Genomic DNA, 26,481 nt, shown 5'->3' with positions numbered 1-26,481 from the left:
TGTCGTCACCGAACCCGACAATCAAACTCCTCGCACGCTCACGTTCGAGTGCCGGAGTTTTGCGAGTAAATTGACACATACTTCATGCACTTACTCAATGGATTTTGGAACAGTCATCAAATTACGCCTGGTTTTCCCAGTAATTCTTTGCTTTTTGATGAGTTATATAACATTTTTCAAGAACCAATCGTTCAAACCATAAAGAGGTTCAGCTTAGGTACTGATTCATATTTTTATGTTCTTATTCAAGGGCTACATTTAAAAACAACAAGCGAGTGAAGCAAAGTGAAGTTTATTGAATTCTGTTCAGCTTTCAACGTATTTAGTGGCATCAATATATACTGGTAACATAATTATATTGTTACAATTCGTCCAGAACGCAAGGCTCGCATGGTCTTAGGCCGCTCCTGTACGTACTTACATATATTATGTTGTATAAATAATTACAACATAAGAAATAAAAATAATTTTCAATAAAGAAAAATATGAACAAAGTCCAACGTACATGGGAATAAAATTGATTGGTTGTCTCCCAGGTTGCATAAGGCATGAACGTGATAGATTAAAATTCAAGGAATATTGTTGAGAGCATAAATATTTGATAGATTTAGCATGCTACAGTATAAACGAGTTTACTGTAAAAAAATGAATATTAAACTGTCACTTTTTCTATTTAGCTTCAAGTTAGTTTTAGTTTTGACTTTTTCATGTATGTTTTAGAGAAAAAATATATATTATACATAAATATATATTATACATACAGGAATCACTTGCGAGTCGTACAAACACTCATTCTGGAAATACTTGCCAATTCAATAAGATGAACATTTCCAAGTCCAACTGACTCGGAAAGTGAAATAGTTTATTTTATTTAATGTTTTGCAGTGATAGAAGTGACAACATCAGCAAGCTTTTCTTCTAATAATCGAATGTGTGAAACAGTGTCTGTGATTGTACTACTTCCCCGCCCGCTTCAAGCTGGTTTCAATGCCCAATAGGGGATCGGCTGTCGGGGAGCTTGGTTGTCGTTAGCGTGCGAGGAGCTTGGTTGTCGGGTACGATCACGACAACCAGACCCCTCATATCCAGCAGGAGATCGGCTGTCGGGGAGCTTGGTTGTCGGATACGATCACGACAACCAGACCCCTCATATCCAGCAGGAGATCGGCTTTCGGGGAGATTGGTTGTCGGATACGATCACGACAACCAGACCCCTCATATCCAGCAGGAGATCGGCTTTCGGGGAGCTTGTTGTCGGATACGATCACGACAACCAGACCCCTCATATCCAGCAGGAGATCGGCTTTCGGGGAGATTGGTTGTCGGATACGATCACGACAACCAGACCCCTCATATCCAGCAGGAGATCGGCTTTCGGGGAGATTGGTTGTCGGATACGATCACGACAACCAGACCCCTCATATCCAGCAGGAGATCGGCTTTCGGGGAGCTTGGTTGTCGGATACGATCACGACAACCAGACCCCTCATATCCAGCAGGAGATCGGCTTTCGGGGAGATTGGTTGTCGGATACGATCACGACAACCAGACCCCTCATATCCAGCAGGAGATCGGCTTTCGGGGAGATTGGTTGTCGGATACGATCACGACAACCAGACCCCTCATATCCAGCAGGAGATCGGCTTTCGGGGAGATTGGTTGTCGGATACGATCACGACAACCAGACCCCTCATATCCAGCAGGAGATCGGCTTTCGGGGAGATTGGTTGTCGGATACGATCACGACAACCAGACCCCTCATATCCAGCAGGAGATCGGCTTTCGGGGAGCTTGGTTGTCGGATACGATCACGACAACCAGACCCCTCATATCCAGCAGGAGATCGGCTGTCGGGGAGCTTGGTTGTCGTGAGCGTGAGCGTTGTCGCCGACAACCAAGCACTTTTGTTCCAGTATGAACATCAGCTGTCGGGGAGACTAGTTGACGGCAATTGTATATTTTGCCAGGGGATTGGCTGACGCCTGTGATCAAAATTGCGAGGAGCTTAGTTGTCGAAGGGACAGGTTGGCGGCGACAAGATCTATCTGGGGCCCGTTTTAAAAAGTACCTGTTTTACAGATCCTGTATTAAAAGCCTTCTGAATAAAAAGTACAATTCCTGTGGAATCTGTAAATTAAAAATAAAAACACCTGTAAAATGTCATATAAGTGAATCCTGTGATTTATTGTTTACTGTTACTAATGAGCCCACCGGGCTGGAGAACTCTCTCAAAATGGCGTTGATATTCTGTCAGTTGTTCTATTGAAAACAGTAGAAAGTCAAGAGAAATTATTAAAGTTAGATAGCAATAAGTAGTGAATACCTGTAGAGGTCCTTGAACGTGTCAGGCTGATGGATAACGTCATCACTCAACTCTGTCAGCCGTGACTGTAGGCTGCGCAGAGAGTCTACGCGCATCGCCTTACAACCGCCCGTGAATTCCTCCCGTGTAAACCGGCACATTTGACCTGAAGCGAATCAAAATTATTCATCAGTTATAGTGGATTGGAAGAAGAAAAATGTAGATTGGATTCTCACTTGAGAAAGCATGCATATTCGTAAACATATGATTCCAGTAGGCTATAACTATAATGATACTTTAAATAAGTAGGATCACAGAGTTTAAAAGAGGCCTACTTATGGTAGGTTGGATAATGAATACTAGTTCGTTCTATAGTGAGATCCACGTTATAATGGCAGTGGAGAAAGATAGGGAAACAACGTTGCCGATTGTTTGCCTTGCCACTGCCTTATTTAGAGGATAGCTGATACTAGTAAGTAAGGAGTTTTAGTAGACATACATCACAGAATTTAGAGTAGGCCTACTTCTGGTTACTTGGATAATTAATACTATAGTATGGTCTACGTTATAATGGCAGTAGAGGAAGATGGAAGAACTCTATAGAAGGAAGTGACAAGGCAGAAAATCGGAAACTCTCTTCTCCTTTCTCCCCTGCTATTATAACGTGGACCTCACTATAGACACAAAAAACTTCGTTCAGCTTTTCCACTGAACAGGTATGTTGCTCATTACTGTCGGTCCCGGCTGAAGTATGACAGTCGAAGGCCCATTGACGGCTTAAATTATATAATTATTCAGGCGGTGGGACCTTCCCGCAAGGAACTACCCACCAACAAAAGCCATACGAATTTACTTTTTTTTACTCGTATATTAAGTTAGTGGTCAGCCTTACTAATAAAAATTGTACTAAATCTCCTTACCTATACCGGTATCAGCTATCCCCTACAGAAGGCAGTGACAAGGCAGAGAATCGTCACCGCTGTTCTTTCATCTTTCTCCATTGCCATCATAACATTAGTTTTGAAGTGGAAATTGGACTTTTTGAAGTGGAAGTGAAATCTTAACCTTATTCTTTTTTGAAACTTTTATTTGTAAAAATTTGGGAGAATGCAGTTTTGGGCTATGCCTTTTGTCTTCTCCCAATCATATTATATTTATGATCTGTAATTGCCAATGAAATAAATAAATAAATAAAACAACGTGGACCTCACTATACTATAACTCCTTACAGTATTTGACTAAATTCAAGTGGGATCTATCTGTATGAGATATACTAGTATCAGTTATCCTCTATAGAAGGCAGTGGCAAGGCATACAATCGACAACGCTGCTTTCCTATCTTTCTCCACTGCCATTATAACGTGGACCTTACTATAGTATTAATTATACAAACCACCAGAAAGTAGGCCTACTCTAAACTCTGTGATATGTGCCAACTAAAACTTCTTATCTACACCGGTATCAGCTATCCTCTATAGAAGGCAGTGGCAAGGCATACAATCGACAACGTTGTTTTCCTATTTTCTCCACTGCCATTATAACGTGGATCTCACTATAGAACGAACTAGTATTCATTATCCAACCCACCATAAGTAGGCCTACTCTAAACTCTGTGATCTTACTAATTTAAATCTAGATACTACTAATAATCCTACTGAAAAGTTGGAATAGATCAAAAAAATAATCAAAATACGACTAAAATCTATGTGAAACTATCTGATTTCGACTAAAAACGATTTAAAATTCTATTAAATTACAGAGTGGCGCACGATATGATCCAAAATTTAGGTGGGCCGTCCACTAGACCCGTTTTCGTCCGAACTAGCATCGGCAAAAAACTACCGAACGATCCCCCAACAAAGAAAGGAATAGATGCTCGTCCATTGCAACAGGTTCATACGGCCGTCTCCGGCCGATCAATTTTTTTGATCAAAATTGAATGGGATTTTCCGGCTCTATCCGGCCGAACTAGCTAGTCGAGCTGAGACAACAAAGTGTTCCTAACCTAAAATTGTTTCACAGTCTTGTTTGTTTTTTGAAGTTGTTCTGTTTTATATAGTTGTAACTATGTACAATGAATGGGATAAGTTTGGTTCAAGAGCATGTTCCATGTTGTGGGATATGCGAGACAAAAGATATCATCGTCGTGATGTTCATAGAAATCTGTGGACAAAGATTGCTGAACAAATAGGATCTGAAGGTAAAATTATTGTAATGAGTAACTAATTTAGTGGATATTTGTTTATTCAATTTTCAAAATATCAATATAATCATTGGCTATGAAAATTTTTGGCGGCTATGATAGTAGTTAATTCAATAATTGACAACCAGCCAACTTCTGAACTAGACAGACTGACGTAAACGGTTCCAATGGCCGAATTAACGGCCGGCAGATTCGTCCGATCCAACGACCGAACGGATCGGTTGAATACGGTTCCAGTGGATGGTTACCCTTAATTCGTCATTAATTATTCATTTTGGTAATTATTTGTATGTTTTAGGTTGGCAGACGTGACATGGAAAGTTGTTTTGTCGAGACCAAATATTTTATTACTTCCTTCAAACAGTCGTTCTTACATGGCCGACAAAGGAAGACTGTCTGTTGAGCTAATAGGACCATTCTTTATCGAACAGACTGTGACCAGTGAACGTTACCTAAACATGCTGTAAAACAATTTTGTTCCTCAGCTTATCGCAAAAGGGTTTCGATTAGAGAATCAGTGGTTCATGCAGGATAGAGCCAGACAACACACGGCTAATGTTGTTTTAGACTTTTGCATGAAAAACCAAAATGTAATTTCAAACCGATTTCCGAATCGTTTTGCGTGTGGGCATGACTGGCCCCAAACAGTACTGATTTGAATCGGTGCGACTATTTTCTTTGGGGATTTCTGAAGGAGAAGATCTTCGCTAAATATCCTAACACACTGATGGATCTGCGAGTGCTCATCACTGAGGCATGTAACGAGATAACCGAGAATATGTGTCGCCGAGTCACCAATAACACAGGCTTCGTGTTGAAGCAGTTACCAGACAAGACGGTGGCCACATTGAACATGAATAGCCAGAAACTGATCTCCAGGTATACAGTAGACAATTTATATCTCCTTTTTCTGTATTGCTTTCACAATAAACTTTCTAGGACAAAACTAAATGTTGGATGAGAAACTATCTAATTACGACTAAAAACTATTAAAAATTCGACTAAATTCCATGATAAACTATCTAATTTCGACTAAAAACTATTAAAAATTTAACTAAAAACTATCAAATTTCGACTACCAACCAGCATTCATCTTCCAAGCGAGCACAAGAACGCGGAACTCGCTGGGGTCGAGCGACAAATGCTGACACAGCCGTTCTATGCCGTCGGCGAGGATGACGTCATCATCGGCATCCCCTGTAGCTGTCGAACAGCGCCGCCACCTTCAGGTCACAACCTGCTGACGAGGCGTTTCGAGTCACCACCGCTCGTTGGCTCTGATCACTGCGGGATTGGCTGTTCGTTCGGGGGAGCCTAGAAAACAAAATTCACAATTATTTTTTGTACATTTTCAGTTCACTTCAAGGCGATTTCGCCTATTTAATCTATATAATTGACCGAAAGAAGTGAGGTCTAAGATTCAAGTCGACGGTTTGGCATTTCTCTTTATGTTTAAATGTTTATATGTTGCGCATTTACGGCGGAACGCGGTAATAGATTTTTATGAAATTTGACAGGTATGTTCCTTTTTAAATTGCGCGTCGACGTATATACAAGGTTTTTGGAAATTTTGCATTTCAAGGATAATATAAAAGGGAAAGAGGAGCCTCCTTCATACGCCAATATTAGAGTAAAAATCAGACTATAGAATTATTCATCATAAATCAGCTGACAAGTGATTACACAGATGTGTGGAGAAGCCAGTCTATTACTGTATTTGTATAAGGTCTATAGTTTCAATCAAAGACCTTGAAGAGGAATGCATCTTTAAGCTGGGTTTACACCAAAGTTATCAACAAAATGTTAATAACTTAATCCTTATAGATTCTATTAGATTGAACGCAAGTTGACAAACACACATGTTCATCATGTGCATGATAAGTTATGTTCAATCTAATATAATCTATAAGGATTGAGTTATTAACATTTTGTTAGTAAATTTGGTCTAATCGCAGCTTTAAGGTCTTTGGTTTCCATATTTTGTTTTGCAGTCATGATATTATTATGCGTGTCCATCAGTATCAATATTCTCACATTCGAAAAAACTAATGAACTAAATAATGCTGAAGAAATTATAATATTTTTGATTGAAAAAAATTAATTTTCATTAGATGGAAAGATTATCACGGAACTGGATCAATATTATATAAATTCTGGAATAGAAATATATTCTATTCATTGTTCAAATTAACATAAATATTAATAAATTATGGAATACAAATACAAACGTGAACTGATTTTGTTAACATTTAAAACAGTTGACATCAGGTACTTGTGGATGAGAATACTGCGTGAGGTCTACTGTTCACAGAACTACTAGTAAGAGAGAGTAGGGTTGAATTGGTTCGCATCAAAACATGTCAACTTGTGGATTGCATACCGGAAAAACGGGAATGATTTAGATCTCCAAATTTTGCACATAGGTTCTAACTAGTAGTTCTGTGAACAGTAGAACTCGCGCAGTTATAAAACACAGTCAATCAGAGTAAATAATTCTGTCCTGTCCTGTCGTGTCGGCGAGATATCAGTGTATAAACGACTAATGGCTGTTTGGGTTGTTGTATCGACAATGCTAATAATTTGTAAGATGTAAACAGCTTTATATGCTACCATCATCAAAAGCTTACCGAGTTGAAAGCAGAGAAAAGTCGGGAGAAAATACTATGCTACTTCAAGTTATCAATTGCATGCCTTAATATTCGACACAACAGCTGTTTACATTGAGATATTGAATCGCATGCGTCATTGCATGCAATTTATAATCCACTCGACAGCTGATTTATGATGAATGATTCTATAGTCTGATTTTTACTCTAAAGCTGGGTTCACACCAACGCTAGTAACAAAATGTTAATAACTTAATCCTTATAGATTCTATTAGATTGAACGGAACTTGACAAACACATATGTTCATCATGTGTATGATAAGTTATGTTCAATCTAATAGAATCTATAAGGATTAAGTTATCAACAAATATTAATAAATATTAATAAATGTTAATAATTATTAACAAATGTTAATAAATATTAACAAATAACTTTGGTTTAAACGCAGCTTAATATTGGCTTATGAAAGAGGCAATTAAAGCAACAAAATCTATCGCTAAACTAGTAGTTCTGTGAACAGTAGACCTCACGCAGTAATCTCATCCACAAGTACCTGATTGAAACTATAGACCTTATGGAAATACAGCAATAGACTGGCTTCTCCACACATCTGTGTAATCACTTGTCAGCTGATTTATGATGAATAATTCTATAGTCTGATTTTTACTCTAATATTGGCTTATGAAGGAGGCTCCTTTTCCTTTTATATTATCCTTGAAATGCAAAATTTCCAAAAACCTTATTTGTATATACGTCGACGCGCAATTTAAAAACGAACATACCTGTCAAATTTCATGAAAATCTATTACCGCGTTTCACCGTAAATGCGCAACATATAAACATGAATAGAAATGCAAAACCGTCGACTTGAATCTTAGACCTCACTTTGCTCGGTCAAGAATATCAATCTCGTGCACCTCGAAGCCCAAATTTCAATTTTCCTTCTAGATTTTTCAGAATTAATGTTCAAATTTAATTTATGGAAAATTAATTTAATTATAATTGGAATGTACATACCATTTGTTAATATAGAACTATAATCTAGAGAGACTACCTCTTCGAAACAGATAGTTAAAATTGGTAACTAAATTAATAACCAGTCCAATTTTGTCAGGTTGGCATTAAGTTGAGGAAGGTTTCTTAATATGATTTGAGTTCTGTCACTTTATTATGTTGGCACCAAGTTGAAGAACTTATCTATACTATAATAAAAGAAAGAACTAGCTTATAAACGTACGGGATAAAATTAAGTATGACGCATCATCACGTCTAAACTACTGGACTGGAATTAACTTGAAATTTTCCATATAAATTCTTAATTAACCGAGGATGGTTCCAGGCCTACTTCAAACTCTTCAAGATTCCATTCGGTCAAGTTATCAGTTTGTCAAGTTGTAAAATAGATCCTTGCGGAGCACGGGTTACCTGCTAGTAGAAAATAATTATATATTATTAACTATCGAGTAAATACAGCCTGGATAAATTGGAGGAAAATAATGACTAATACCACCCGGCGCCTCCACCAAATATGTAAGCACGATGTGCCATCACCAATTATGTAAGGGGAAAAAACTATTATAACAAAAAAAAACAGAATAACAGAACTTTAATTAATGAATCTTTAACATATATATACATTTGAACTAAACAAGATTAATTTGATTATAAAAACATTATTGATATGAATTTTTTTGGGGAAAACACTCGCTTGCTGCTAATGATGATTCAATGTTTGTGGCTATGAAAATTTAAGAACAATGATTCAGTAGTCACCTACCTTTTTTTTGAAATGGCTTCCCACTTTGGCATCCACTGGTATTTCGCGACTTTAGTATTTTGAAAAGAACAAATATTAACTGAACCAATGAATAGGCTCAGAACCCGTCTCCCTTAACAATACAATTATTTTTATACTGCCCGATCTGTGACAGAATAACTGCATTATCAAACGAACCGAAATCTAGCCTTTTTCACTGGATCAGCCGGACTTAACTTTCAGTCCTATCGAACGAGCTCACACTCTGACCAAAAGTAAAATTTTGGGTATTAAATATAAACTCAGTCAATGCCAAACATGAAAGCCATTTCAAGTACATATTTTTATCTGTCGCACAAGCGGCACGTTTGTTATTAAAAACAAAAGAGAAGCTACGTTAATTTTGACAACAAATGAAATAAACAATCTTTCTGTCGATGACAAAAATTGTTCAAAGACAAAAACACTGTTCATTAAACTTTTACAATTTAAAACTCTAAAATCCTGATCAATATGAGATAAATATATGATTCATATATATGTCCCATATGACCAGGTGACAATACTTTGTGATAGAAGAATGAATAAAAAACGAAATGGCAAAATCTATAAAACAGTAGTGCAGCCTGCGTTGACATACGGAGCGGAAACCTGCGCAGTTGAAAAATCCCCTATGAACACAGACTGGAGGTCACTGAAATAAGATGCTGGAGTTGCGGCGTAAGGGGACAAACACACTGGATGCGGAGCGGAGCGTGGTCAGAGCGTCAGGCGTGTGTATAGTACAGAGTGTCTGATGAGTCACTCCCTATTTTTATACAGCTATAATTTCTTTATTTATAAACCAATTTGGTTAGAACTACATTTGTTAGATAGAGCACTCCTTGAGGTTGTGTTCAACACCAATTTTCAATTGTTTCAATTTAGAAATGCCCCCTCTCTTGACTGTGAAAGAACGAGCCAAAATATCAGCTCGTTATGAGGTCTGGGGATCTCTGATGCGAGTACAAAGGTGGTGGAGGGCTGAACGAGGTATCCATGAAACACTGGATGCAAAAACTGTTGAAAATTGTCATTTATGAGTGTGGATTAAATAAATTTGAATTTGAATTTCAAATTACTAACAACAGGGAGTGTCTCAGATGCAAGACGATCAGGAAGACCATCAACGTCAAGGACAGCAGAAAATGTTGACAGAGTTCGTGAAATGTTCATGAGGAGCCCTTGTGGTGCGTACAGATATACGCGCCGCGAACATGAGCAATTCACTTTTAATCAGCTGATGCCAAGCTTTTTATATCTGTATCTTACCGGTTCTGTAAAAATACAGATATAGTCAGCTGATTAGAAGTGAATTGCTCAGGTTCGCAGCGCGAATATCTGTACGCACCTTAAGAAATCACTGCATCAAGGATCTCGTGGCTTCCATGGTTTAAAACTGAGATCTTTCTTAAGAATCGTTGCAACATAGTAACGTAAATAACCACTTTCATCTGTCAACATTCTCTGCTGTCCTTGACGTTGATGGTCTTCCTGATCGTCTTGCATCTGCTACACTCCTTGTTGTTAGTAATTTGAAATGGCAATTTTCAACAGTTTTTGCATCCAGTGTTGCATGGATCCCTCGTTCAGCCCTCCACCATCTTTGTACTCGCATCAGAGATCCCCAGACCACATAACGAGCTGCTATTTTGGCTCGTTCTTCCACAGTCAAGAGAGGGAGCATTTCTAAACCGAAACAAATGAAAATTGGTGATAAACACAACTTCAAGGATTGCTCTATCTAACAGATATAGTTCTAACCAAATTAGTTAATTGGCTCATCGACCATAAGAGATTGGAATTGGCTTAGCATCTATGTTCCAATAAATAAGTGGCTATGACAATTTGAAGTAGTTTTATTCAATATGGCTCGTATTACATTAGGACATCAGGCTGGGTTGCCAACGGGACACCAAGTGTGTTCAAGCCAGTCGTAAGGTATTAGTTCTTATTGCTTAGGGTGGCCACTCACGACAGGACAAGTGTGTTCAACATGTGTGTACACTTGTGTGTTTTAAAACACTTATGCTTCTTAGTCCACATGTTGAACCAGACGCTGTCTCCTCGACAACTGAGCTCCTCTCAATTTTGACTACAGGCGTCAGCCGATTCCCTGGCAAAAGTACCTTTGCCGTCAACGGGAACGCGTCAACCAAGCTCCCCGACAGCCAAGCACCCCAACAGCCGAGCTCCTTTTGAAACCACTTTCGAAGGGATTGGTTGACGGCGTCAACCGAGCTCCTGAGAGAGGAGTTAGAGCTTGGTCACATGACAGCGATTCACGCTCGATTGGCAAATCGCTCGGTTTGCCAGCCTCGTACACATAAGAATAAGAATGATTTTTATTCCTTTAGTGCATACAAACAATGCTATCGGAACGTCAAAATATACATTATAAATACATCATAATAAAATATAAGTTTCATTCCATTCAGGACCCAAACAATACTATTGGAAACCTCTATTTAAGGTTTCCTCCATATATGTCAATAAAACAATAATATCAAGAATAAAATAATCCAACGTACATAAATGTATCATTTAAATATAAACACATAAAAATATAAAATACTAGAGTACAATCACGTATGTTTTCCAAAAAATGATTCTCTACTGGCAGCTGGAGGAAATCAGAAAGCGAGTATAGTGGGAACTGTAAGAGAAGGTTTTCAAGTTTTTGTCGGAATACTGTTAAAGGCAAGTTTCTGGCTGAGTCTGGCAGAATATTAAAGTTTCAAGGATACATGATTAGGACTAGTTAATACTTTTTTCAGTCTTGTGTAAGGTACATCTATTTTTGTCTTATTTCGTTTATTATGGCTGTGGATGTCAACTCTGCATCTATATGATCCTATATCCTTCTTTACTTGAAGTAGGAGTTTGAAAGCTACCATACTGTAAACTGTCATAACTTTTTTCCTTTATAAATAATGGCCTGCAATGCTCCAAATACGCTGCACCTGATATAATTCTTATAGCCTTTTTCTGTAGTAAGAACACTCTTTGCACATCCGGGGCACAACCCCACACAAAACCAATCCGTACATAAAGACACTCTGAAAAAAAGCGAAATAGCACATTCTTAAATAGTGTGCGGGTACACAATCCCTGAGCCTTCGAAGAAGGTATATAACCCTACTAAGTTTGGAGCAGTTTGTGCGCTCGGTTATGATAAATAATTACTGGGTACAACATCTATGTACTCAATCTTAATATCTTAATCTATGTACTTAATCACTATATTACTCTTAAACATATATTACTGCTCTGATCGAAACCGCTCGGTTGACTGAAAACATGTGTACGCTCTCATGCCTGCTCTAGTATATCGAGCCGCCCGGCAATCAAGCGGTTTTAGTCTGAGACTACAACCGCCGCGATTCGCCGGCGACTACTAAAGCCGAGCGATGCATGTGTACGGCACCATGTGTTTTCCCTAAACCTTGCAATCGCTCGGTTTGTCAACCGCGCGACAACCGAACGTAAATCGCTGTCATGTGAACAGGCTCTTAGACTGACGGCGAGCTTGGTTGTCGTCTACGGTACCGACAACCAGTCCCCTCCTAAACAGTAGGAGATTGAGCTTGGTTGTCGTCACCGAACCCGACAAACAAGATCCTCGCACGCTCACGTTTGAGTGCCGGAGTTTTCGCGAGCAAACTGACACATACAGATATGGTATATCATGCACTAAGGTGGGCCGTCCACTAGAACCGTTTTCGTCCGAACTAGCATCGGCCGAAAACTACCGAACGATCCCCCAACAAAGAAAGGAATAGATGCTCGTCCATTGCAACAGATTCATACGGCCGTACACGGCCGTCTCCGGCCGATCAATTTTTCGATCCGAATTGAATGGGATTTTCCGGCTCTATCCGGCCGAACTAACTAGTCGAGCTGAGACAACAAAATGTTCCTAACTTAAAGTTGTTTCACAGTCTTGTTTGTTTTTTGAAGTTGTTCTGTTTTATAAAGTTGTAACTATGGACAATGAAAAGTTGATAAGTTTGGTTCAAGAGCATGTTCCATTGTGGGATATGCGAGACAAAAGATATCATCGTTGTGATGTTCAAAGGAATCTGTAAACAAAGATTGCTTAATAATGGAAGACAGCTTAATATTGGATATTTGTTGCTTGGATATTTGTTGAAGGTAAGATTATTGTAATGAATAACTAATTTAGTGGAAATTTGAGAGAAAATTGCAATTTTACACGAGTTGGCAACCTTGTAATTTCTTCGGATGGAGGGCCAAGTCTCAACTTATTTTACACAGACTATAGTTAATTCAATAATTGGCAACTAGACTGACGTAAAAGGTTCCAATGGCGACCATATTCAGCCAAATTAACGGCCGGCAGATTCATCCGATCTTTTCTTCTTATAATCGAATTCATAGAATGTGTGAAACAGTGTCTGTGATTGTACTACTTCCCCGCCCGCTTCAAGCTGGTTTCAATGCCCAATAGGGGATCGGCTGTCGGGGAGCTTGGATGTCGGGTACGATCACGACAACCAGACCCCTCATATCCAGCAGGGGATCGGCTGGCGGGGAGCTTGATTGTCATGAGCATGTGAGGAGCATGGTTGTCGACAACCCAAGTTGTCGCCGACAACCAAGCTCCTTCGTTCCAGTATGGAACATGGCAATAGTTTTTTTTGCCAGGGGATCAGCTGACGCCAGTGGTCAAAATTTCGAGTAACTTAGTTATCGGGGGAAACATGTTGGCGGCGACCCCCGAATTTATTATTCGATTATTAGAATAAAAGCTTACAATGAGTAAGCATTGGGCCAACGTGTGGATGCTGCCTAAACCGTGATTCATTCAACAGAGATTAGTTTAAACCCGGAATGAAACACACTTACTTGAGTTGTTCGCGGGGCGTGGCCAACACAGTGACCGTGTGCTCTGCTTGTGATGACGTCAGCAGCCGGAAGGAGGGGCGTCGCTCGACCACTGTGGTCGCCATGGCAACGGGCAGCGGGTGAGGGGGGCGCTCCACGTTCCCATTGGCCGAGATCTGGCCCCGCCCCTCATGCTGCTGCTGTAAGGCCCCGCCTCCCATTCTACAGTCCGAGCTGACGTCTGCGAGAAAAAAAACACAAAATTCATTCATCTTACCATGAATAGATGATACAAACTCTTATGAACATACATTATCTAATATCAACTAGTTTATTCTTGCATTTAAACTTGAAATGGCCAAAGTAGGCCGAAACTAGTTGTTTGAAATGTTTTAAATAAAAGTTACCTCCTGTTTTTATATTATTTTCAACTAGTAGTTCTGTGAACAGTAGACCTCGCGCAGTTATAAACCACAGTCTCCCCTAATACTGTCCATCAGAGTAAGTTCTGTCCTGTCGGCGAGATATCGGTGTATAAACGACTAACGGCTGTTTGGGTTGTTGTATCGACAATGCTAATAATTTGATGTAAACAGCTATGCTGCTATCATCAAAAGCTTACCGAGTTGAAAGCAGAGAAAAGTCAGGAGAAAATACTATGCTACTTCAAGTTATCAATCGCATGCCTCACTGCATGCAATTAATAGTCCACACAACAGCTGTGTTTTCAATAAGTTACATTGAGATATGAATTGCATGCGTCAGTGCATGCAATTAATAATCTAATCGACAGCTGATTTATGATATAGTCTGTTTTTTACTCTAATATTGGCGTATGAAGGAGGCTCTTTTTCCTTTTATATTATAGGGTACTTGAAATACAAAATTTCCAAAAACCTTGTATTGAATATATGTCGACGCGCAATTTAAAAAGGAACATACCTGTCAAATTTCATGAAAATCTATTACCGCGTTTCGCCGTAATGTAGAACATATAAACATAGAGAGAAATGCAAAAACGTCGACTTGAATCTTAGACCTCACTTCGCTCGGACAATTATCTAAAATCAACTTGTTTATTCTTGCATTCAAACTTGAAATGGCCAAAGTAGGCCGAAACTAGTTGTTTGAAATGTTTCAAAGTTGAAGATGTTTTAAATTAAAGGGCCTACATGTTTTTATATTGATTTTAATAATGAATTAACAATAACAACTCTTTAGACGGGGTTCAGTCTACACCTGAAGCGAATCTACATGTTGGCCCAATGAAGACCAATGTCCACCAGCACCAGTGTGTGGATTGGTGGTTTGCCAACGCTGGCCTTCATTGACTTTCCTTGGATTTAACCAGGCTGGGCCAACATGTGGGTGGACTAGGCATGAGGGTATGATCACATTGAATGCGTAATAATAATAATACTGAGGGTGATGCCCACATAAGCTCTTAGACTTGTGCGTGAGAGGGATGATGATGAGAGATGACTTGTAAGGTAGACGAGACCGACGGTTTATAGTCTCCTCCGAAAGACGGGGTGGCCGTATCTATGTGATTGTGCTGTGGTCAAAAACGTTTGCTCCCGTCGAGATTCGAACTCGGGTTCTCTTGATTATTGGACCGGCGAGTTATCACTTACTCCAACGAGCCACAATATATTTGCGTATATGTGCAAGTGCACGTCAGATCATGCATGAGCCGAAAAACAAAATTTGAAAAGTGCCATTGAAACACGTTGTGACTTGCATGTAGCTGCTCACACTGAACGCAACCAGCAAGTGCACGCTTTCAGTGTGAGTGTTCCTATTGCTCTTTCAACATTTTATTCTTTATTGATTCATACAATAAGTACATTATCAAAATGATAGGGAGGGAAAAAATTAGGCAACCTTGTGCTATTCCTCTCCCAAATTTAGATAAGGTTACACATAGTCCGAAATAGGTTAAGTCTTGTAGTTGATTTTGTTTCTCATCTGAATATGATCACAGCAGTGGAAGAATTATGAATTATTATCAATTATTTTTCATCTATTTGCTTAGTTAATAGCAGAGGAACACTAGTTATTATCATAGAGAAACAATAGCGTAAGTAGATTTCCCATGGTATAGGGCTTCTATGTCGCAACTTTTACTGTTATCTCAAGCCGATAACTGTCGAATATTGTCGATTTTTACTGTTTTGACCGGGTAAGAGTGTATGAACGGCACAATATGAGAGACTAACAGCTTCATAAAGCTTCACAGGAAAGAACTACGTGGACTATAGGCTTGAGATAACAGTAAAAGTTGCGACATAAACGCCCTATACCATGGTATATCTACTTATGCTATTGTTTCTCTATGTTATTATTCATATCAAACAAGACTAATTTCGGCAATAATTCCATTATCAATAGTGTCATTTCAAAAATCATTATTTTCTTAAAGTTGATAACGGCATTATCACCGAAACTATAGTGAGGTCCACGTTATAATGGCAGTGTATAAAGATAGAAGAACAGCGGTGCCGATTCTCTGTCTTAATTATTTATACTTCTACATCGCTGAAGACAGATTTGGCAACATTGCACAACTAGAAAGTGATAGCGTTATCTACTTTGTCGAATGACAGACAAGGATAGCAACACCAATGTTTGTTAATCAAATACTGCCATTATAACGTGGACCTCACTATAGTAGTTTTTGATATATGATTATATTTCTACGTAGTTAAAGACGATCTGGCAACGTTGCGGAGCTAGAAAAGGATAGCGCTATCTGCCTTGTCGAATGTTAGACAAGGATAGCAACATCAATGTGATCAAATACTGCCATTATAACGTAGACCTCGCAATGGTTCTTCTAAATTATTTTTGTAGATTAACCTCTATGACCCCTGGTCTATTAATGTCTGTTGCTCATCACATTTGTATGTTATCAGCTCATTAATGACACGCTCTGTTTACAAATATCGTTCAATATTTTCCCAAAACTCATCAGTTTTGTACATTCCTAAGTTCGAAACCAAGATTCGTCAAACTTTTCATCTCATTAAAAATTGTATGTTTCATACAATATTTTATTATTTTATATATACTAGTATATTTTGATGTCTATTTCTTCTTTCATGCTTCAAGGACCGGTTTCCGAGCTCGGGATTTAGCTAAGTTCTAGACTTTAAACGGAAAATTGGCTTCCCGAAACGGGGCGTAGTCACAGTCCACGATTAATTAATTTCGAAAAACTAGAAAATTGAAAGATAAAATAAGGAGAAAATAGTGTTAAGTTTCAGCTATTTTAAATTATTTAGGAATAATAAATTCGTCAAGGAAAAACGTTTCCAATTATAGAAATGAGAAAATAAAGATTATCATGAAAACTACGACTACGCCCAGTTTTGAAAAGCCAATTTTCTGACTCCAGCTGTTTAAAGTCTAGAACTTAGCTAAATCCCGAGCTCGGAAACCGGCCCACAATGTCCCTTAAATTCTTAAACAAAAATTCCATGACAATGGCAAAGAAATAATAAATATTTCACTTGAAACCACAATGAAAATCAATTTTTGCTCTACTCCTGTGCTACGACAGCTTATTATTAGAGCAACCACGAGACCAATCTCTTCCCAAAATGCTCCACTTCCTAAGCGACGACTCTGAGCACGCGTCTGTAGCCGCTCTGTATTAACGGCTGTAATCTATTTCTGTAGGCTATAGTCGACATATTATAGACTACAGTAATGAAATTAATATCTTCTATATATATAAAAGCGAAATGGCACTCACTCACTGACTGACTGACTGACTGACTCACTCACTCGCAGAACTAAAAATCTACCGGACCAAAAACGTTCAAATTTGGTAGGTATGTTCAGTTGGCCCTTCAGAGGCGCGCTAAAAAATCTTTTGGCAATATTTTAACTCTAAGGGTGGTTTTTGAGATTTTAAAGTTCGTCTTTTAGCATGTATATTCTTCTTATTCTCTTAATTATAATTGAAAAAAGGTCATACCATATGTTAATATAGAACTATAATCTAGAGAGAGAGTACCTCTTCGAAACAGATGTTAACTGGTAACTGAATTAGTAATTTTGTCAGGTTGGAATTAAGTTGAGTTGAATTTGTTAGGTTGGCACTAAGTTGAAGATTGAAATGCATTTATCGCGGAAAAATTGATTGGGCACTGCTACTTCAATCAGAGCTATTCCTGGGAATATTATATTACTAGCCGTCAGGCTCGCTTTGCTCGCCATATCCGTTTAGCTAGACGTTTAGTGTGGACCCCCGACTGGATCGTCCTAACGTATGATAAAAATGCTGAAATGAAAAATGCAGGCGAGCGAAGCTAGCCTGCTGATCCCATTCTTGGACGATCCAGTCGGGTGTCCAGGGGGCGGAGCCCCCCGGCTAGACGGATATGGCGAGCGAAGCGAGCCTGACGGCTAGTACTATTATAAAGGAAAGAACTCGCTTATTTACTTCATTTATTCTTATGGCTTTTATTGGCTGAGAGATTCTTTTGGATGTTCTGCCTTGCCGTATTACCCAATGTCATTTCCTATCAACACTCAAGTTTATAGGTTATATTATATTGGGTTCTTTATGTTTTCTTACTAAAAATTTGAACTTTGACTTCTTGAGTTTTTATTTTATAACGTTTAAAATCAAGGAAACTTATTTCAAAAAAACACAAATTCATAAACTGGCTTATACACGAACGGGATAAGAGAATTATGTTGGACGCATCATCACGTCTGAACTACTGGACTGATTAACCTAAAATTTTTCATAAAGATTCTTAATTAAGCGAGGATGGTTATAGGCCTAGAATAGAATAGAATAGAATAGAATAGAATATATTTCTAGATCCATAGGCATATTGATGCATAAGATCACGTCAAAATTGAGATGTTTTATTGTTTTTTAAAATTTAGAATTCATTTCTATGTTTGGTTCCGACATCTGCAGAAACTCATCGACCTCATAAAAGGATTACTGCATAGCCACCCATACATTACACATTTGAACTCTCTGAGGCTTAAGTTCCTGACCTTGAGGGGTAATTTATTGAAGAGTCGTATACTCATAATCAAATGACTGGATCTCAGTTTTCAAGTCGAACAAAGGGAACGTCAATGTCATGTCTACGTCTGGTATTGAGTCCATGTATGTTGATTCTGTGCTGATGTTTATGCTTCCCTTTATACGCGTGAACTAGGCTATTGTAGATGTAGAGATTTACAACTGTCAGAATTCTAAGCTCAAGAAAAAGTGGCTTACAGTGGGCAATTCTTCCAGCTCCACTCATAATTCTTATTGCTCTCTTTTGCATTATCAGCACCTCTCCAGTCTTGGTTGCATTGCCCCAGAACATTAAACCATAACTCATAACTGACTGGAACAGTGCAAAATATGTGGATTTTACATATTCAAATGGTACACAGCACATTAAACGCGACAACAGAAAGTTGACTCGAGACAGCCTATCCAGAACTGCATCAATATGAGGAGCCCATGATAAATCCCTATCCACAATCAGACCCAGAAACTTGGCCTTATTGGTCACCAAGGAGTGACCTATAGTCACTTATTGGTCACCTATTTCGATTATTCAAGATTTCACTACGACAAGTTTTCAGTTTCAGATCGTATAAAGTTTAGAGAATAGTTGAAGGAACCCAACGCTTAACGGCAAAAGGGTATGAAAAAGAAGAAGAAGAAGACGTTTTCAGTTTGTCAAGTTTAAAAATAGCCCCTTGCGGAGCACGGGTTACCTGCAAGTATTAAATACAGTAATTATATTATGTACAGTAACAGACTACAGGCGATAATAAAGCGAGGTCGTCGCTTAGGAATTTATTTATTTACATTTAACAATACACATCATATACATGATTAGAAAAGGATCAACATTGGACGTCTATCCTTAATATTTACTAGCAGGTAGCCCGTGCTTCGCACTCCACAAGGGTCTAATAAAAACATGACAAACTGAAACCTTGACCTACTGGAATCTTGGAAAATCTATAACTATGCTCGGTGAATCAAGAATCAATATGCAAAATTTCAAGTTAATCAGTTCAGTAGTGATATCTATATAATTACTAGCCGTCAGGCTCGCTTCGCTCGCCATATCTGTCTAGCCAGGGGCTCCGCCCCTGGACCCCCGTCTGGATCGTCCAAGAATGAGATCAGCAGGATCGCTTCGCTCGCCTGCGTTTTTCATTTGAGCATTTTTATCATATGTTAGGACAATCCAGTCGGGGGTCCAGACTAAACGTCTGGCTAAACGGATATGGCGAGCGAAGCGAGCCTGACGGCTAGTAATATAATATTCCCAGGATTGAAGTAGCAGTTCCCAATCAATTTTTCCGCGATAAATGCATTTCAATCTTCAACTTGATGCCAACCTAACAAAGCCAACTCAACTTAATGCCAACCTGACAAAATTATTAATTAGTTGCCAGTTAACAACTGTTCCGAAGAGGTACTCTATCTAGATTATAGTTCTATAGTAACATATGATATGGAAATTTCAATTATAATTAAGAGATGGGAGAAGAAGAATATACATGCTAAAAGACAAATTTTAAATTCTTAAAAAACAACCCTTAGAGTTAAAATATTGCCAAAGATTTCTTAGTGCGCCTCTAAAGGGCCAACTGAACATACCTACCAAATTTGAACGTTTTTGGTCCGGCAGATTTTTAGTTCTGCGAGTGAGTGAGTGAGTGAGTGAGTGAGTGAGTGAGTGAGTGAGTGAGTCAGTCAGTCAGTCAGTCAGTCAGTCAGTCAGTCAGTCAGTCAGTCAGTCAGTCAGTCAGTCAGTCAGTCAGTCAGTCAGTCAGTGAGTGAGTGCCATTTCGCTTTTATATATAGATTATATGGATATCCAATAATGAAAACGATATGTCAAGTTGCAGATGTGGGGAAGGATAGGGCTATCTGCTTTGTCGAATGATAGACAAGGATAGCAGCACCGATGTTAACCGAATACTGCCATTATAACGTGGATCTCACTATACTAGTTCAAACTTTTCAAGAGCAATTTTCAAGTGTATATCTAGCAACGTTGCGGAGGTGGGGAAGGATAGGGCTATCTGTTTTGTCGAATGATAGACAAGGATAGCGGCACCTATGTTAACAGGAATGGGTTTCATCATATTCGAATTCGTCGAAAACAGGAAACAAAAGCAGTCTTTCACACACGCTCGGTTTTTTGATTTTATTCTAACTTGATATCGTGATTATCTGTTTCAAAATCTTATATGTCAAAATCATATGGTCAATATTCATTCCAGTTAGTTCACTGGATGATTTTTTTCCTCAATGAATAGTTTGCTAAAAAAATATGAACATGAATGAAAATTCAGGGAGAATTTTTATTATTCTTTTATTTTTCCATGAAAATTACATGATTTCATTAATGAAGAAAAGAGATGAAGGTTATGTACCAAGTGTCAAAACAAGAAACAAATTTTCAATTTAAAAAAATAATCAATCTGAACGTCCAAAATTAACATAAAAATAAACTATTCAAAGAGCTTACAATTTTGAATTAACTTGAAGATTTTGTAGTTCAAGAAATCACATCTCACTATTTGAACACCAGCTGTTATATTTTAATACCAGCATGATTATTGTCAAAATCCAAACACATCTGTCTCTGAGAAGAAAATACCGAATGAGAACTGTACGAATTGAACCTGATATGTATGAAAGTCTCATTCGTTTTCGGCAACGAATCGAAAACGAACCGAACCGAGTGAAACCGCATATGTGTGAAGCTAGCCTTACACATAGATGTCTGGAGAAGCCGGTGAACAGGTGACACCAGATACTTGTGAATGAGAAAACTGCGTGAGGTCTACTGTTCACAGAACTACTAGTATATAAACATTTATGAAAACCATCTTGCAAGTTACGGAGTTGGGGAAGGATAGCGTTATTGCTTCGTCGAATGATAGACAAGGATAGCAACACTGATCTCAACCGAATACTGCAATATTATAAATTGGACCTCACTATAGAGGTGTAGCCTACCGTCTGCTGTGATCTTGTGGTCGTTTTGGGTGGACTGGGTGGAGCTGGCTTGACTGCCCTTGCTACGAGAGAAACAACTTCCCATTGGACCACGGCTGCTAGTAATTCCTGCCCTGCGTCTGCGCACATCAAGACTGGCCGAATACTAGCTGATCACTGGTCCTTGTGCTGAAAAAAACACAAAATACTCCATCAATTTCAAGATAAGAAGCTGAAAATTTATAAATCTGATAAAAAAATACTAGAGAATGGACAGAAATATTACCAAATCTAAGAAGAAATATGTGTTTAAATGTGCTGAACAATCATAACCTCTTTTGGACTAATAATTTGATGGTATGGTAAGAGATGGTGAGGTATTTCTGCATAATTGAAAGAATAAAACGTTGATGTTGTCAATACCACAATATTTGTTCAAAATTAGATCGGTAGGTGTTACAATGAAACCTGTTTCTGTAATGTAAATTTATTTTGAACAAATATAGTGGACTTGACAACATCAACGTCTTTTTTTCAATCTTTAGGACTGACTAATTTAAAATCAAAATCATAACCTACTTTTTGATCCTACTTTGGTGTATAATCGAAATTCGGGGAAGGTAGTTTTGGGCAGTGCCTGTTAGTCCTTCCCCCATCATTTTAATTATTTGTGTTTTGTGATCATTGAATGAATAAATAACGAAATAAAATTACAGTATATTATCAATGTGATTGTTTTGGAATTGTGTTGAGAACCTTTCCAAGGATGCTCTTTTTTGACTCATCCTCTGTCTGATCATCAGATGCTCATGATGAAATTATAAATTGAATTAATTCGGGAATGGAATAGTAAAGCTGCGTTTACACCAAAATGTTAATAACACAATCCTTATAGATTCTATAAGATTGAACGGAGCTTGACAAACAGATATGTTCATCATGTGTATGATTAGTTATGTTCAATCTAATAGAGTTTATTAACATTTTGTTAATAACTTTGGTGTAAACGGGCTGCAAACCTGTTTTTTCATTTCCGATTATTTTATGATTAGGCCTATGTCAATTTTATATTATGAAAATTTTATGTTGGTCAATTACCTAACAATAATTCTAATAATAATGATTAATGGAAAATCAACATAGGCTTTAACAAAGAAGCCACGTCTAGTTAATCTAATGTAAAGGATTACATAACAAGCTACATCTTGCACTATTCCATTATACTTTACCAAAATTAAACTTTTAAACTTTTTCCTTTAAATAGGAACAAAAATAATAAGACTAGCCTATAACGTGGAAAGAAAGGTTAACCTTGCTTCAGACTATAAAGGCTAGGTACTATCAACTTTGGAATACCTAGCATTAAAATAAATGATAGGGTTATAAACTTAAGCTTATATTAGTTCAAGGTTGTAAAGTCATGTCAAATTATTGTTCTATTAATTAATAAATTGGAACGAGAAAATGAGAAAGATTCTGGTAGTGTCTTGATTGACAAAGAACATCTTTGATCCTAAGGAATATAACCTAACTTTGTGAGGTGTCATCCAATAAACCAGCCTAGCCTTCAGAAAATAGACTGTTCTTAATTGTAATAAATCTTGACATTAATAACTTCCCAAAAAAATATAAAAAACAACAAGGAAACATGCCAGTCATATTTGTAACTTGTTGACCGATATCCAACTTCAATTTATTAGGTAACAAAGAACGTATCCTACAGTAAAATTAGATTTTAGACAGTAAGGTATCAATTAATAATAACTTGAACCAACTTACCTTTTAAATTAGAAATCCCTAGAAAAATATACATAATATGCAGGCTAAAATGCAGAAGAATTCGTAAATAAGTCTAGAAATACACCTGTCACAAGGCAGTGTAGTACGAGAAAAACTTCCTCATTGTAAACGTGAGATCATTTCAACGGCTGAAGAACAAGGAAGTTTTGTTGAGATAAATTGTGAGAGAAAAACTAGAGCACATCAAATACATTATCATTGTTTGAATTGATTTACTATTCACACATTCTAATCAAAAAAATTATTAGCGAGATGCGAGCTGCTGACCAAAACATGTAGATCATAACATAAAATCCTACTGGAGAAGCTGAAGGATTGCCACTACAACAGGTTCAACAAAATTCTTAGACTATTATTAAAATAAGAAGAAAGTCATTTGTAGCGATTTAAACATTATAAAATGATTAAAATAAGTGATATTGAGTTTCATAAATAAATTTCAAGCATAAAATCAGAGTGAAATTAAATCGACGTAAGCAGGTCGGTTTTCAATCTTTCTGTTTTCTTTTCGTGTGTTGGCAATATTGAACGGCCATAGCTGTTTTCAGTGGCTCGAACTATTCAAATGTTTGTAAGAGCTTCAGAAAATAAATTTATGAAAATATAATTATGTAAACGTGAATTACTGCATTCAAATACTTCAAATTATTGTTCATACTTCAAGGAAGATTATTTTTCAATTGTATGATCATTATTCATTCATACTAACTAATCCCAGAAGGTTTTATTTAAAATACATTCCTTCCTTTCACATATTTCTATTAGAACAAATTTGAATTATCTAGCTTCATTTTAATAGAATTGTATCATTCCTTTTTTAGTGTATATCTTTGTAGGTTGAGTTGAAAAAGTAATACAGATTCTTTAATAAGAATCTTGTTAAAAACTGCAAAGAAGAGACTAGTATTTGCTTTTACACCAATACTAATCTTGGATATACAGTGATGTGACAGTCAATGCGAGGATGAAATTAAAACAAATTCTAGTAATATATAAGTTGTATTATTGTCGAAAAACATATTCTCAAATCGACAAACAATATTATTGATGGGAATCAAGATAATCTCGTTTCTACAAACTAGCCTCATTTGTGCGGGTTTAATCCTAGTTTAACATTAACCCTAGTTTAGATAGGGATCAACATAATGGAATGAACTATACTCGAACTACTATCAAAAAAACTAATAGCAATACAAAAGCTGACAAATAATGGCACGAGAAGATTGGAAGACAACATTATTACTGATTTAAAATATAGTTTAAAATAGAAGAACATTTGAAAAAGAAAATCAACTAAGTTACAATGAACGTTTGAGATTGATCTTATTGATTTCTGCACTAGGAATATAGCTTAGAAAAGAGAGAAAATATTGAGAATAAAATAGAAATTCACTTGTCTGTTATTAAATGGAACGACTAGCACTCAAATTTCTTCAATAAATGAACTGACATGGAGTTGGCGGATCTGCCCAAAGTGAATAAATTAATTTATTGAAGAAATTTGATTGCTAGTCGTTCTATTCGATAACAAGAAAGTAATTATATAGTAAACAGTTCGTGATTAAAAACAACATTGATAAATAGAAAAATTAGAAGCGTTTAATAGTTTTAAAATTCTGAGATTGAAATTATTATTAAGCTTCATTATAATAGTTTCACAACTAGTTCTGATATTGTTCACATGAAAGTGTACAATTATTTTGTAACACAAAATAAATATACTCAAAATTTTACAATACAAGACAAATTTATTCTCATCTATTCTACTTTCCAAGACGAACTGCTAGTTAATAACTCAGTTTTTGAACTATTTTTAACGAAACTATATTAATAACTTTTATTCAAAACACTTGACTGTAGTCTCGTAAAAAATAATTCAAAAACAAAATGAATTGATTGAAGAGTATTGAGAAAATATTGTAAATATCATATAAAGCAACAGACACAGTATAGCTTAAATGAAACTGTAAATACAATTTTCTTCCATTATAAATACATTTGAATTGTAGATACAAATTTAATAATAAATTCAGTTTTGACAAAATCACAGATCAAAGAATGACTATATCCCACTTTTGAGACAATTTAAAGATGGGGATAATAATGGATGACAATATGAAAATGTTTTGATACAATGCGAGTGAATTATTACAGTAATTAAATTAAATAAACTTATAATAATAAATCTTATAGGGGAAAAATGGTAGTCTTGATCTTAGAAGGGTACATAATTAATTAATTAATTAAATTCTAAACTACACCTAACAAATGTACAAATCCGCCTAACATTTAACTTATGAAAACTAGATTACAAATATATTCATGGTTTAAAAATAGAGCTGTATACCTATGTCTCAAGCAATGAAGTTGACTTATTCACTATAAGCTTTAGCATAGTTATTACAAAATAGCCTATATATAGAAGTCTGATGACGAATCTCTATAAGGGGTGATTCTAGATTGTAAGAGAGCGATTGTTTTCGTTGAGGGTGTTGCCCACATAAGTTTCAGACTTGTGCGAGGAAATGAAAATGATGAGAGATCAGTGAAGCCAGTTAAACACACATAGATTTTTGTACGTACGATGTTTTGCGGTCCTTATAGGTGCGTACAGATATACGCGCCGCGAACATGAGCTATTCACTTTTAATCAGCTGACTATATCTGTATTTTTACAGAAACGGTAAGATACAGATATAAGAAGCTTGGCATCAGCTGATTAAAAGTGAATTGCTCATGTTCGCGGCGCGTATATCTGTACGCAACTTATGAATTCTATTAGAACAAACGGAGCTTGACCAACATTATCTGTTTAATCTAATAGAATTTATAAGAACAGCAAAAAATCTACGTCCAACAATCGATGTATGTGTAACTGGGTTGGCTGCTAAGCAAAAATATAATATCATTACTTCTTATAGGAGTGTTCACAC

The 26,481-nt window shown here is 37.1% G+C and overlaps 1 protein-coding gene across 1 annotated transcript in view; it reads right to left on the bottom strand.

Annotated features, from left to right (window-relative positions):
- LOC111043499 (DCN1-like protein 3) overlaps positions 1-21,854 on the bottom strand; it is a 32,567-nt gene extending 10,713 nt beyond the window's left edge. The window contains 5 exon segments of the mRNA XM_039435051.1: positions 2,324-2,468; positions 5,589-5,700; positions 5,702-5,819; positions 13,777-13,996; positions 21,770-21,854. Coding sequence (XP_039290985.1) covers positions 2,324-2,468; positions 5,589-5,700; positions 5,702-5,819; positions 13,777-13,996; positions 21,770-21,854 — 680 coding nt within the window.
- Positions 21,855-26,481: the final 4,627 nt, after the last annotated feature.

Source organism: Nilaparvata lugens, chromosome 8, assembly GCF_014356525.2.
Source record: "Nilaparvata lugens isolate BPH chromosome 8, ASM1435652v1, whole genome shotgun sequence".
Taxonomy (NCBI): Eukaryota; Metazoa; Arthropoda; class Insecta; order Hemiptera; family Delphacidae; genus Nilaparvata; species Nilaparvata lugens.
This window is presented reverse-complemented; position numbering and strand designations above follow the sequence as displayed.